Here is a 14,854-nt window from a genome sequence, read left to right as displayed (position 1 = left end):
GCAGATCTACAAGCTCAAAACGCGTCGCGCTGCGACGCGTTTTGAGCTTGTAGATCGGCTATTTTTGCTACTTTTGTGTGACAAAGAATGCCATTAGTACGGCATTAATTTACGAAAAAAAAGTTAAAATATGGAGATAAGAGGTGTCTGACAGTATATGCAATGTGGCCCTCTGGAGTGAGAGTGGAAATATAGTGGCCCTCTCCATCATCAAAGTTGCCCACCCCTGTTCTATGTGGTGCAGTCCTCTCATCTTGCTTTGTTCTGTGGAAGCAGAAAGATCACCCGCATGCTGCCCATGCTCTTTCTGTTATATGAGCTGTTCTGAGCCATGCACCCGGTAAGGTCCCTAGACCAGTGGTATAAAGTAGCTAAGTACATTTTACTCAAGTGAGGTATTTTTTTTACTTTACTGGAGTATTTCCAGTTTTCAGTACTTTTACATGTACTCCACTACATCTCAGAGGCAAATATTGTACTTTTACTCCACTACAATTATTTGAAAACTTTAGTTACTAGTTAATTTGTAGATTTTGATTATTATTACATAACATTACATTCACCACTTCAGCCCTACTGTATATACATCTCGGCCATTTGAAAATAGCCGATCTGGCAATGCGTCGCGATGCGACATATTGTGAGCTTATAGATCTGCTATTTTCAAAGGATTTTTGAGTACTTTCTACTTTTGGTACTTAAAGTACATTTTGATACCAATACTTTTGTACTTATTTTTTTAATTCCAGACCTTTTCTTGTAACAGAGAACTGAGGCTGAGGGAAGAAAGAAAGGATTTCCAGATGAGGAGTAATAGATCTCCCTCTAATTGTTTTGTTTTGCTTCTGTTGTTTCTTTAGTATTCATGTATATTTAAAAAACAGGTTAAACATTACTGATTAACCTAAAACAAACAATCAAATTGCTGTGTATCTCAAATATTGAATCTGTGGGGATTAGGCAGGCCTAGACATGGGCCATGTTTTGTGGTAATCTTATCCCTGATGAAGCAAATAATGAGTGTATGTTGTATGTATATAACTCATGATTCCTGTGTGCAAAGATACATTAGAAATTGATATTTGCGAAGAAAAACAAAGTGACAATGGAGAGTTAGATGTTTCCTCTTTTATGACAGTGAAAAGACACGTTCTTCTCTATGGATAATCCTCACCAGCGCTCCATTTCTGAGAGTTATGGATTCCACTGTATTTAAGAATAATTTAAGACACAAACACTTATTTTGGTAGATATTTACATGTAAAAAATAAATACATCTTCAGGAATGTTATGCATTTAGTCTTTTATGTGGTTGACTACAAAACATATACATGCATATGCTATATCAAATAATGTGTACCCACTACCCAGCATTGAATAAGTCCCTATTGAGCTTCTTTCCATTAGTTAGTGAATGCTGACAGTGGGTTACAGCACTAGATTGGTCAATCTATGCCAATGGGAACCCTCCGTCATCAAAGCCACTGCGAAAATATGTTTTTTGTTTTGTAAATGAGGTTCAGGCATGGAACGTGAACACGCGTCTATCATTCAGATTTGCTATACACTTAAGATGTTTGATTGGTTGTGAAATACTGTGTGTTTAAAATGCAAGGAATATTTAGTAACCACCTGACTTAATTGTGTGGAAAGGTGGGGACAACTAAGACTTAAACATTATGCTAGATAGTAATATACTTGTTAATGAATGTGACACTTAAGTATTAAGAGCATGCAACAGTAAATATAATCACAAATAAGGACTGCTACATTGGTCTATAGGCTACGTTTATAAGTGAGATTCTTTCATTATGCATGCGAACATTGAATGCACTCTTGGATCCATCTTTGTCTCAAATCGTTGAAAGAAAAGAGTGACATAGTATTAGGTTATTAGTAAAAGTCAACTGTGAAACCATCAAGTGCCAAAATGAATATGAATTCAGAATTTTAGCTATTTGTGTGATTATCATTTTGTTATAAGTAGTATTTATTGTTATTTTGCGGATTAGCAAGGGTCCTTGTTAGTGGTAAGAGCAGAGCATATAATGTTTTTAACACACGCAAAGACCAGCTCTGAATTGTCAATGTGATATAATTGGGAATTATTGAGAGAGCAGCTAAATCCTGCTGGTGTCTGAAACGTTTGGCTAATATGCTCTTCAAATCCCATACTTAATGTCCATACTGTAGAACAGGATATCTGGGTATAGCTGGGTATTGCCTTATTGAGTAACTAATCCTACGAGGACTAGCATTATTATGATTCAAATGGGAAAATGGGGTGGGGAAATAACCTTCTGTAAAACCACTGCTGTGTTCACTTCTTATTCTGAGATTCCCTCCTACTCGGTTTTCCCATCTCAACTTGCCATGTCGTGGTAGCCTCAACGAGTCTAACCACTGTGCCAACTACACCATACTGTTCCCATGGATGGCTCTAACAGAATGCATTAGAACCAAAGGGTGTTTGGTTGAAATCTAAACTTACTTGCTGTGTGTGTGTGTGTGTGTGTGTGTGTGTGTGTGTGTGTGTGTGTGTGTGTGTGTGTGTGTGTGTGTGTGTGTGTGTGTGTGTGTGTGTGTGTGTGTGTGTGTGTGTGTGTGTGTGTGTGTGTGTGTGTGTGTGTGTGTGAGAGAGCTCTATTTTTATTGTATTAGTCCATCCATTACTTTCCCGTTGACTACTTGAAAAGGTTTGTGTGAATGTAATACTGAAGAGGATAAAAAAGATTTCCCCATCCGTTATCCCACCTACTGTACTGTACACCCCCAGACAGAAGTTTGGATGGGCTAGATCAGTGGTTCCCAAACACTGAGTCGGAACCCAATTTTGGGTCACGGACATTTTTTTTTGGGGTTATTCATTATTATTTAAATGATTTGAAAAATAAATAAAATACGATTTTTCAAGAATTTGCAAACAATCAGTCGAAATAGTGAAAATAGCACAGCTACCAGCTCATCGTGACATGTCTTGAGCTTGTAGATTAGCTCTTTTCACCATTTTTGTAATAGGGCTGAAGTGATTAGTTGATTATCTGGAAAAGTTTGGGAACTCCTGGACTAGATACTGTGTGACTAAGATCTGGCTATGGAAGGTCAGACTTACTACCCTCTCCAGAAACTCTGGAATGAAGCTTCCTCATAATGTCCCTCCTTGAGAAAGCTACACAAAGTAGACAGAATTCATTGTCACTGCATCTCCTGTCTGAATAATGCCCAATGTATGCTCCGTTGCAAGCCAAAAATAGCAGGCCTACAAGCTCACAAGCCGTCGTATCCACAACAAGTTGTGAACTTTTAGATCCCGCTATTTTTGGCTTGCGACACTGCCGTGCGATGAAGTAAGAATCACGCTGTTATGTGGATAATAGGGCTTACTTTGTCGTCATTGTCTGATAGAGGTTGAAAGTTAACAAATCAAAACAACTTTTTATCATGTCATTTTTCATTTTAACCTTTTTAATGGCCAATTTAAGGCTTTTTAAGTCTTAAGCAATATAACAACCTTCAACATGCTGGACTTTGAGTTTCACTGGTTAAAATGAAACTCGTCTTGGTGGTCGCACTTTTATCACAACTCTGTAGCCTATATATTCAAAATGTGTGAGGAAAAAAACTACAGTAGAACTGAATAAGTGGTAAGAATTATTTTGTTGTTTTCAAATTGTTTTCACGTTCTAGATGTTGTCCCCTCATGCTTAACACTCAGGTGTGAATGGGTGGGGTGTTCCACTTTATTAATTATTTTCAGAGGTAATGTACAATGCCTTCAGAAAATGCCTTCAGAAAATGTAAATAGTGCATACGAATCTTAAACTTATACGAATCTTAAACTTGTACTATGTTCTAGATATCTGCGATTTGCCTTTAAGGGGCAAATATTAAAGATAATGCTTTAGTTTCTCCTTAGTTTCAAATCACTTCCCTGTTTTTTGTTTAGTTTTTTGTTATGTGGATAACTGTTGCTGGAACACCACCCCGACACACAGCTGGTTTAGTTGGCCAGCAGCTCCTGGTACTGCTCTGATCTGAGAAAGCGAGCGAAGGAGTCTTTCTCCATCAGGGCGAAGATCCTCTTCTGGGCGACGTCAAAGGTCTCAGAGGAGAGGTTCACCAGGTTCCTGAGGGTCACGTCCTTGGTGTAGTGGTCAATGTTCACCTATAGGTGGGAGGGTGGACGGGACAGGACAGGACGGTCAAGGTGTGCAGTTGACTTGCATTCAAAAACAATGAGAGTGAACAGGATCGGAGATATGGAATTGAACCCATTAGGACCTGGAACGCATCTGTGTCATTTTTTTATTTGAGCTAAAAAGCATTATTTTTACACAGCGAGTGCCGCGCTATGAGCTTGTATATCTGCTATTTTTGAAAAATCTGTGATTTTTTTTGCAAATCTTTATATATCTTTTTTTAAAGCTAACATTTGTAACTCAAATCTTTGCTTCATGGGGGTCCCTGGAACAACATATTTTGAGATTGGTCCGCGGCCAAATACATATTATTTTGGGGGTCCTTGACATGAAAAAGTTTGAGAACCACTGCCATAGTAACATACGTTTTTCCAAAAAAAGGATTTAGGAGACATTTTGTAGAATCGGCCTCAGGTCTTAATGGGTTAATGGAAATGATAATGCTCATGACCAGCATGATGATGATGATCACTATGTTACTGATGATGCTGAAGAGAAAGAAGGAAGAGGAAAAAGATGAGAGGAGGAAGTAGGGGCCTCACATACAACATCATCATCAGTATATCATCATCATTGTCATCATTATCACTGCAGCAATTGCCCTAATCCCAAACAGATTAATCTAAAAGTCATCCAAAAGGAAACTGGAAACGCTTGTACACTTTACTCATTTTAATGGATAAAAGTTAAACTTAGAAAGTTTGGCTTACAATCATTTGGAAAGGATGCTGACTGTAGAGTCAGTGCACTCAAGGGCTTTTAAATCTCTTTTTCCATGAGTCATAATTCCTGAAAACATTTATCCATTTGTGTTTTACAACTTCCCTCATGACACCCCCAGTCTCCCTCAAAGTCCTGCACTACCATAATAAACCCCCTCTGTCTCTCCAGCAGTATGTCTTTTATCAAGGACTTCTGATTTAATGCCACAGAAAGTAGTTTTAAAAGTATGTCCAAAGTCAATGTCTTCCATCCTTCCATCAACAATGTGACAATTGCTAATGTATTTTTTATCACCTTCAGGCAATGCACTGTAAATCCCTTGCAGTACGTCCGGGAACACTAAAGGAAATTCTGGTAAATGTAGCTTTAGCTGGTGAGTCTATCAAAAACAGCTTTTACAGGAAGACAGTTTACTTTCACTTTTTAGCCCCTAGTGGCGTGGGCCAACACTGCCCAACACAGTGTTCCCAAACAATATTTAAAAAAATGACGCTAAGGATGGCAATGTCGGCGACTCGCACTGGTGGAAAAAGTACTCAAATATTTGATTTAAGTAAAAGTATCAATACTGCAATATAGACGTACTCCATTACAAGTAAAAGTCCGGAATTCAAAATTTGGTATCAAAACGTACTTAAAGTACCAAAAGTAAAAGTACTAAACTGTTTGAAAATAGCAGATCTACAAGCTCAGGTGCGACGCGTTGTGAGCTTGTAGATCGGCTATTTTCAAATAGCCTATGTATAAAATAGGGCTAAAGTGGTTAATGTATGTTATATAATGTAATAATTTATATCTGAAAAGTAAATAGTAACTAAAGTTTTCAAATAATTGTAGTGGAGTAAAAGTACAATATTTGCCTCTGAGATGTAGTGGAGTAGTAAAAGTACTGATTTTTTTTTAATACTCCAGTAAAGTAAAAGTACCTCAGAATTGTACTTAAGTACAGTACTTGAGTAAATGTACTTAGTTACTTTAAACCACTGGCGACTCGGTTCAAGCTACTTTGGTTCGTTTGGGTGTATGAGGCAGCACAGTTTGGGCTGCTGGCACGGATTTTAAACTCTGTCTTGTTTTTCACCAGGCAGCTGTGTTACATTTGAAACTCACTGTCATAATTCTGTTTCTTATCATGTTTGGTTGAAAAAAAAAGGCTTATTTCATAGTAGTCCATATACTGTAAGTGTCTGACCTCTCTGGGCCCCTCGGTCTGGATGAAGTCCTCATAGATCTTCTTGGCCTTTGTGGCCATCTTCACTGGGTTCTTGGTCTTCTTGAACTCCTCACAGGCCATCCAGAACTCAATGTTCTCCTCACTGAACTCAGTCTGCAGGAAGGTACGGAAGGCAGCCACTCCATCTATGAGACAGAGGGACACAATAGGTACAGTAGATGGGTGGGCGGAGAGAGAGAGAGGAAGTGTGGTTGAGAGAGAAATATATAAGTGTAAACAGAGACAGAGATAGGAGAAGTAATATGGGGATGTTGCTATAGTATAAACCATCCTAGTGTTAACTTTGACAACATTCTTTGTTTGCCAATCACGATAGGCCTAAGAGGTTGTGAAATGAACACACCACTTAGTCTTAGTATTTTAGAATGTTATATGAATGGATAACAGGGTTTAGACTTATCAATGTTGTGTTTGCTGAAATTGTAATTTGTGTATGTTTTGCCTGGTTATGGGAGACAAAACAAGCTAAACTGACCCTGCCCCGTCCCAAAGACACACAAGCTCCTCTCTCAAACATATTCTTGATATTATAGTCTTTGAGTACGCCAGTTGCAGTCAACACTACAGACATAGAAATTTAACATTTTACTCATTGGAAGGAGGATCTGACGACTTAAATGCTATCCACTTAAAATGCTCAGAGATTAATAACAAATGCTAAAAATATATTTTTAATTAGAGTTTTTGTATTAGCATTTTTTGTAACAAATCTAAGATAGGTATCAAATTTCACCACCCCAAAAACCCAGACTTAACTGTGATGAATTATAGTCAAACAGCTACAGAAACAAAAAGAATGCTGGAAAGTGTATAGTATAGTTTACACTAGTAGCTAGGCTACATATGAGTGGAATTGTGTGGAAACATGTGCTATTATGAGGAGCATTGTAATGCAATACAATACCCATGACGTTTCCCATTGTCTGTAAAACACATGCTGATGATGATAAGCATTCTGTCACTGCTGCAGGCATTTATCTGCGATCTAATGGCTAGCTTGGTTCAAAATAGCACTGAGTGGCAAGCGAGGACAACGAATTAAAACATGCCCATGCCCACACAATTGTGTGTGTGTGTGTGTGTGTGTGTGTGTGTGTGTGTGTGTGTGTGTGTGTGTGTGTGTGTGTGTGTGTGTGTGTGTGTGTGTGTGTGTGTGTGTGTGTGTGTGTGTGTGTGTGTGTGTGTGTGTGTGTGTGTGTGTGTGTGTGTGTGTGTGTGCGTGCGTGCGTGCGTGCGTGCGTGCGTGCGTGCGAGTGTGTGTGACCAGACCAACAACCTCTCACTCAAATTGATCTCCACATAAGTGGACATCAATTTGAGTGGTTACCCTCCATTCCCCTCCATTGCTATGGATACCAACTGTGAAACTCACTTGCGGCGGCAAGGCGAGCATTCTGCGTAAATTAAGTATGTAAAATGCTCTGTCAATGCAAATTTCTGTCTCTGTGAAGGGACCCTCAGTCTCACTGGCGTCAGAACCATGTGAAAGTACGCAGTTTACACCCACGGTCCCACGCACATGATGGCACTTTTTAATGTCACAAGAACACCGAAACATCCTCTTCTCCTTAGGAGAGGTTGTTTGTATACGGAAGCACTTCTGACATACATGAAATGTCTGTCTGTTTGTCTGTCTGTCTGTCTGTCTGTCTGACTTTCTGTCTGCCCATTCATTTGTCCACAATTTTCAACATAATTTAGCTGCACAATATTCTCACACTGTCCTTGCAATATAGGTATCAACCAGGTTCAGGCAGGTTCATCAACCTGCCCTCGGCCACTCTCAGTTTAGTGAACCGCTTAAAACCCTATACTTAGCTGACCGAGGTCACACTAGGGCTCTCTGCTTGGTTCCCCTCCTTTTTCCGTCTATATGCCAAATCGCTTCACCAAAAATGGCTGATCTACAAGCTCACAACGTGCCAAGTTGCAAAGTGTTGTGAGCTTGTAGATCGGCTTTTCGCAGAATGCTCGCCTCGACGTCGCCCGCTGTTTTAATGTACTGTAATAATAACTCCACTGACTGTATGCTCAGCACTGTTTAGGCAACTCAATCGCCAGAGAAGAAATGTTAACGTTTGTTCGTTACTGCAAACTGTTTCATGTTTTGACTGTGCAATCATGTATCACTCATGCCTTTCATGCAGCCTTGTTTTATTATTATGTTTTTCTTAGATTAGTCAACATAGTAATGAATTCATTAATTAATTAACTAATACCAGACCTCACCAATACTGTATGTACTTGACACTATAACAGCACTTTGATAGTGCTGCGTACCAGCCTCCAAACTCCAAACTGTGTACCTTCAAACTAAATTAAATTGTCCTTTATTAGAGGAAACAGTTTTGCAACACTGGCACTCCAATAAAACTCACTGCACAATTCTACAATTGCTTGTACACTGTATCAACCTGAAAGAAAAAAAAATAAGTGTAACAGTGGTAACCTGTGATGCCATTATTCTTGCATGATATACATTACATTATGTATTATAGCAATATTTTATATAATTATTTGTCCGAAATATTTCCAGATTTGAGTGACATAATAATAATGTATTGAGTATCCCGTATGAATCAAGAATGAACATGCCCATAAAGAATAATGTAATGTAAAGGATAAATAATAACAGCACAGTATTTTGCAGCTACTTGCATAATGTTGTGAGAAGCCTTGAGACCTCCCTAGAGATGTTACCACAACACACAAAACATGTCTGTGGTAAGATACACACAAAAAGCACGCACACTTTCAAGTGGCCATGTATAAATAAGCAAATATCTTTCTCCCTCTGTCCCCCTCACTGTATATTTCTATTAGTCGTCCTCCCTATTGCTTTCTCTGATGCCCCCTCTATTTCCCAGTGCCTTGCTCTCTTCCACTGAATATTTAATTGATGGGGCTGCTTGAAGAAACTTAGCCACCCATTGAATCTTGTTCCATGGTTGTAACCCATGGTGTAACAGAGAACTCACTTTCACACATGCCAAATAAGCATATTTAAAGTTTAAACAACACAATTAGACCATGTCACTGTATATTTTAACTGGTCCCAAGCATCTGGAATCAAGGTTGTTTAGACACACAGAAGTTATTAAATGGTGCGTTTTTTAGCGGAGAGTTTACACATACCAATACCAAAGAGGAAGAGTTAACGATCAATCTTGCTCTGCTCTGGGGTCTTTCTGTGTGCTTTTCCGACACAGGTGTAAACACCGGAGCCCGGTGTCTGGTCTCTGGCGTACACAGGGGCTTGTTTCCCAAGGTTTAACTCCTCTGTTTCTCCTAATGACCAATAATGCCCCTGGGACTGTGTACTGTTAGCTCTATATATAGTTCTGTCTTTATACAAGGGCTAATTCCTGCCAAGCAAGCCTTACAGTACGTTAATAAATCAAACAGACGTCTTGCCGCTGCTTTATGAGCTTTGTAATGCATACCTAGCCGTGTGCTGTGTGAATAATGGATCAGGTTGCTACGGTAACAAAGTGATGACTCGTAAGGTGATTAAACCCTTATGTGCATCTGTGTACTGTACACTACTTTGATAAATAACTCTTGAGACTGTGGATCGTTTATAAACGTCAAAATACTCTGGATATTCTTTCCCGTGATTTGGTTACTTTAAGTGATGCCGTCACCACTGAGCTAGCTGACTCACAGTCATCATACAATAATAGCTTACAACAAGGGCCTTTTAAAAAATATGTATTTTGTCATGTTGGAAAATCTTTGTAAGAATGTGTATGTGGAAAAATGCAAGACATTGGCTAATATTAAGTTGGCTACAAATCAGTGGTGGAAAGTAACTAAGTACATTTACTCAAGTACTGTACTTAAGTAACATTTTGAGGTATTTTTTTTTACTTCACTGGAGTATTTCCAAATTTTCAGTACTTTCACTTCTACTCCACTACATCTCAGAGGCAAATATTGCACTTTTACTCCACTACAATTATTTGAAAACTTTAGTTACTTTGTAGATTTGTATTATTATCACAAAACATACATTAGCTGAGTGGTTAGTGAGCCCGCCTAGGGAGCCAGAGGCCCTGGTTGCCCCAGGTACGATTCCAGGCCACGCCAGCATGTGTGTCGATGAAATGAAATTTGTCCCTGAGCAAGACTCTTAACCCCTAATTGCTCACAGGCCCTCATTGGAAACAAGCCCGCAAGGACTTTCATGAACGTCCTGTTAAAAGGAATTATCCTTATCCTATAACCACTTCAGCCCTATACACATTTCGGCCATTGGAAAATAGCCGATCTACAAGCTCACAACGACGCATTGTGAGCTTGTAGATCTGCTATTTTCAAAAGAAGTTATACATTTGAAAACTTGCGAAATGGGACCATTACTGGGACCACCACTGCTACAAATACTTTGGGAAACCGAAGGTAGACCGCTCTGTACCATGGCGGTTGTGATACAACAGATTAAAAAGAAAACAAACCTAGTGATTTAAGGTACAGCCAGGTGTCTATGACTGTTTGTGAACTTTGAGTCTCAGACTTATAGTTAAATGTAGGGTAAGTGATATTTTTTGGTATATATATATATATATATATATATTTTGTTAAAAGGTTAAAGTACTATATTCTGATAGTAATCATTGCTACAGAGCGTTTGTTCGGTCACAGGGGTCTCTCCAGCTCTTTACTAAACAGAATTTGTACATTTTCAGGTAGGTGACAAAATTGCAGGAGAGAGCACTGAAAATGCATTTTCTGTTTAATAAAGAGCTGGAGAGACATGGGAGACTCCTTTTACTGAACAAACACTCTATAGCAATGAGTTCTATCAGAATATAGAGCTATTTAACACTTATTTTAACCAAAGTAAATCACTTACCCTACCTTTGATTGATTGAATATTTTTATTAGGCAAAAAATGTAAAACAGCACAGTTACATTTAAAATACTTTGTCTAACAGGTCCGTTCATAAAAGTCCTTGCGTGTGTGTGTGTGTGTGTGTGTGTGTGTGTGTGTGTGTGTGTACAGTATCAGTCAAACTTACAGTTGTGGGACAGAACCATGTCCAGTGACTCCTTCCATTGAGCAGCCTCCTCAGGGGTAGGTCTAGAAACAGAGAGAAAGAGAGTTTTTAAATCGAGAACAGCTGGCATATTACAAGTTACATTTTGTATACACACTTACACTTTGACATTAGCAAGTGAGCGCAATGTGACAAATGTGACAAATGATTAAAACAATGTATAAAAACTCAAAGATAGAGGACTGCATAGCTTTTCATATTGTGTGCATTGTATACCGTACAATCATTTTGTTATATATTGTTATAAATCAATTATTTCAATCCCAGTCCTTCCCACATGGTAATGCATTACAGAATACCAAAAACCTTGGTATTCTGTACTGTAGCAATAGTTTTTTTTAGAAGAAGACGTTTCGGTCGTTAGACCTGATGAAGGTCTAACGACCGAAACGTCAACATTTTTTCATGTTCCAGACAGTGAGCGGGACCATCTTTCTTTGGTTTGATTATCAGAGATCCCCTTCATTCTGTCGCCCTAAAAATTGTTTAGTGCAATCAGTGCCTGTGAATGGGAAGATGATGTTTCAAACCATTGATCTCCACATCTCATACCTGCAATTGGATCTTTTCTGACATCAATTATGAAGCGTAATCTGTTTCTATATTGTTTTCACCGCTGCAAAAATGAAGTTCCGAAAGGAACATAAAGTCATTTAAAGTTGAAGTTGAAGTTATTTTTCCGCACAGAAGTACATATCTACCCCACCAGACATGACTATCTATCGCTTTATTAGGCTGAAAGATAAAAGGAGAGTACTTACTTCAGAAGCTTTTCTGGCTTCTTCTCAGTTTTTTCCGGGTAGGGGATGATCAGGTCAATGGCATTCTCAGGCTTCTGAAGAAAAACTCCCAGTTTACTCTTAATCTCTTTAGCCCTGGGAAATAGAAGACAGATACCATGATGACAAAAATCATGTTTTATTCATGCAAAATGTATAAAACATTTACCCTTTGATTTGTAAGCTGAGACTAAATTATTTCCAACCTAAATTTGTCACAGAAGAAAACATTTGTATGAAATAACTAAGTTTAGTTATTAAAGATGAAGAAACGAGGTAAACAGTAACGGCAAATCTTAGAGATCCTATGAATAATTGTACTAAAGAGCCAGTAGTAGTAGATTTTTATAGGGGCTTTATTCATAGTACAGTGGACTGAGTGGAGATATGACAGGAAACGGGGAGAGAGTCGCAGAGTGACACAAAGGAAAGATCCACCGGCCCGGGAATCGAACTCGTGACTCGCTGTCAGGCTGCAACAGAGCCGTGCCATAACCACTAGGCCATCCGCGCCTCGTAATGTATATTTTTCTATGTTCAACATGTAGAACAAAGAATCTGCAACATTTTACATTTATACTATTATATAGTATGATTATAGTTATGCCATTATTTATTATGCAAAACATGTTCACGAGTCAACTCTGCAAGTCACAATTAGCTTTAAAATTATTTTTTTTATCGATATTTGATATTTTTGTTAAATAATTTAGCACTGCATAATATGTAGAACTTCATTTGACAACTGAAAATTTTAAATGGAAAATTATTATTAAAACAAAACAAAAAAAGAAATAAAATCTATTGAGAAACCATTGGAGTAAAATATCAACACATATTAATGAGAGATTCTACAGTAAGAACTGGAGTGGTCCAAAAAACATGAATATACCCACAGGAATACACATACCCATCTAAGCATAGTATGTAATAAAAAACAACAACAACAATACATATAGATCAAGGACATAGCTCACCTAACCAGACATGTCTGGGGTAAGGCTGCTAATCCTCTACACATTATCCAACTGCGCTCAGTTCCAAAGTTTACTGTGAATCCAAAAAGTCCAAAAATCCAAAACAAAGTGCTTGTATCTCAGTCTGTCTCCTTCTGAATGTGGCTTTCGGCACATGGAGTATATACATACAGAATAAACGCCCTTTGGGCTCTGGGCCAACCGCTAGTCCAATCAGATTAGGATCTACTGTCTAACACCAAGCAGCTGTGGAGCCTGGGTTTCTGGATGGGAAGGAAGGGCTTGAATTGAACAACTGGTCTAGGAACAATATGGGATGGACTCAGTCAGCCCTTTCTCAATCAGTGGTCCGGGGACCACCGGTGGTCCTTGACGGGGTTCCAGGTGGTCCCCAGCTAAATGATGGAGAGTTGGTAACCAAATGGACCCTTATAGATTACTTAATTAAATAATTGTTCATTTTGATAAACGTTTGCCTGTTATCTCTCCTATGGTACCAACATCAATACAGCATGGAATTGTGGACAAAATCTTATCCAAGAATTAGACATTCTAAGTTTTGGGTCTGAGAGGCAAAATCTCATCAAATGGTGGTCCATGGCTCAAATGCCGAATAAATAATGGACCTTGATATGAAAACCACTGCTTTAGGGGGGGTCATCCCTATGTTCCCCGGGTTCTATGTTCCCCACTAGGGTTAGGGTTAGGTTTAGGTTTAGGGTTAGGTAAGCAGGGAACATAGAACCCTGGGAACATAGAACCCAGGGAACATAGACACACTCCCGCTTTGAGTGAAAGAGAAGTGTTTGATTTGGGATCAGAGTTATGGTTATGGTTATAAAATTGTCTAATTCATATAGGCAATGACAATAATATTATCACTTGTAGAACCGTATTATGACATTTTTATAATATATATATATATACAAAATATTACTTAACTCCCTGGAGATTTAATTCAAGACATGGCATTCAGTTAAAAACATACATCTATACATTGCAGTCTACTCCAGAAACAATATTGGCACAAACACTTCATATCCAATGATCTATAGTTATGGACATCATAAAGACAAGGTGCACTTGTCATGGTAAAACTAAGCGTGGCATCTAATTTTAACACAATTTCATCAGCATAAAACCACATTCACCCTGGCATACTGTAGGCTACCTATTTTGGACACATTTGTCATTAAAACAAAAATAATACATATATAATAAAACAAAAATAATGCCAAACGCTCCACAGCCTTGTTATGTAAGGCCAATTTCATGAACATGGTTATTTGGGTTCCAGTGTTCTTAAATGTGAGTGGTGTGTTGGCAGGACCATCAAGGAGACTGTTTAGTTCTTGGCACTTTATAGCCCAAGTGCCCTTAAGAAAGTGCACCTAATCATGTAGGTTGTAATAACCTGCTCTGAGGCTGTAGCTCCAAACAGTATTTAAACTCGAGAGTTGGCACTCAGCAGTGGTGGAAAAAGTACTCAATTTTTTTTACTTAAGTAAAAGTATCAATACTGACATTTAGATATACTCTGTTACAAGTAGAAGTCCCGTATCAAAATGTACTTGAGTAAAAAGTACTAAAGTATCGTCATAAAAATATACTTAAAGTTCAAAATGTATAAAAAATCTTTAGAAAATAGCCGATCTACAAGCTCACAATGCCTTGCATCGTGACGCATTGTGAGCTTGTAGATCGGCTATTTTCAAATGGCAGAAATATACATAGGGCTGAAGTGGTTAGTGTGTTTTGTACAAATATTACAAATCTACAAAGTAACTAGTAACTAAAGTTTTCATAATTGTAGTGGAGTAAAAGTGAAATATTTTCCTCTGAGATGTAGTGGAGTAGTAAAAGTACTGAACATGTAAAATAC

The 14,854-nt window shown here is 38.3% G+C and overlaps 1 protein-coding gene across 1 annotated transcript; it reads right to left on the bottom strand.

The window, feature by feature from the left end:
* Positions 1 to 1,108: 1,108 nt before the first annotated feature.
* rgs5a (regulator of G protein signaling 5a) lies at positions 1,109 to 13,212 on the bottom strand. Its single transcript, XM_080432014.1, has 5 exons — positions 12,973 to 13,212; positions 11,978 to 12,091; positions 11,178 to 11,239; positions 6,115 to 6,281; positions 1,109 to 4,165 (listed from the first exon to the last, which is right to left on the bottom strand). The coding sequence occupies exons 1-5, from the start codon at positions 13,014 to 13,016 to the stop codon at positions 4,001 to 4,003; spliced, it is 552 nt and encodes a 183-aa protein (XP_080288140.1). The 5' UTR covers positions 13,017 to 13,212; the 3' UTR covers positions 1,109 to 4,000.
* Between the last annotated feature and the right edge of the window lie 1,642 nt (positions 13,213 to 14,854).

This window comes from Gymnoscopelus braueri (genome assembly GCF_963280865.1).
Source record: "Gymnoscopelus braueri genome assembly, chromosome: 6".
Taxonomy (NCBI): domain Eukaryota; kingdom Metazoa; phylum Chordata; class Actinopteri; order Myctophiformes; family Myctophidae; genus Gymnoscopelus; species Gymnoscopelus braueri.
This window is presented reverse-complemented; position numbering and strand designations above follow the sequence as displayed.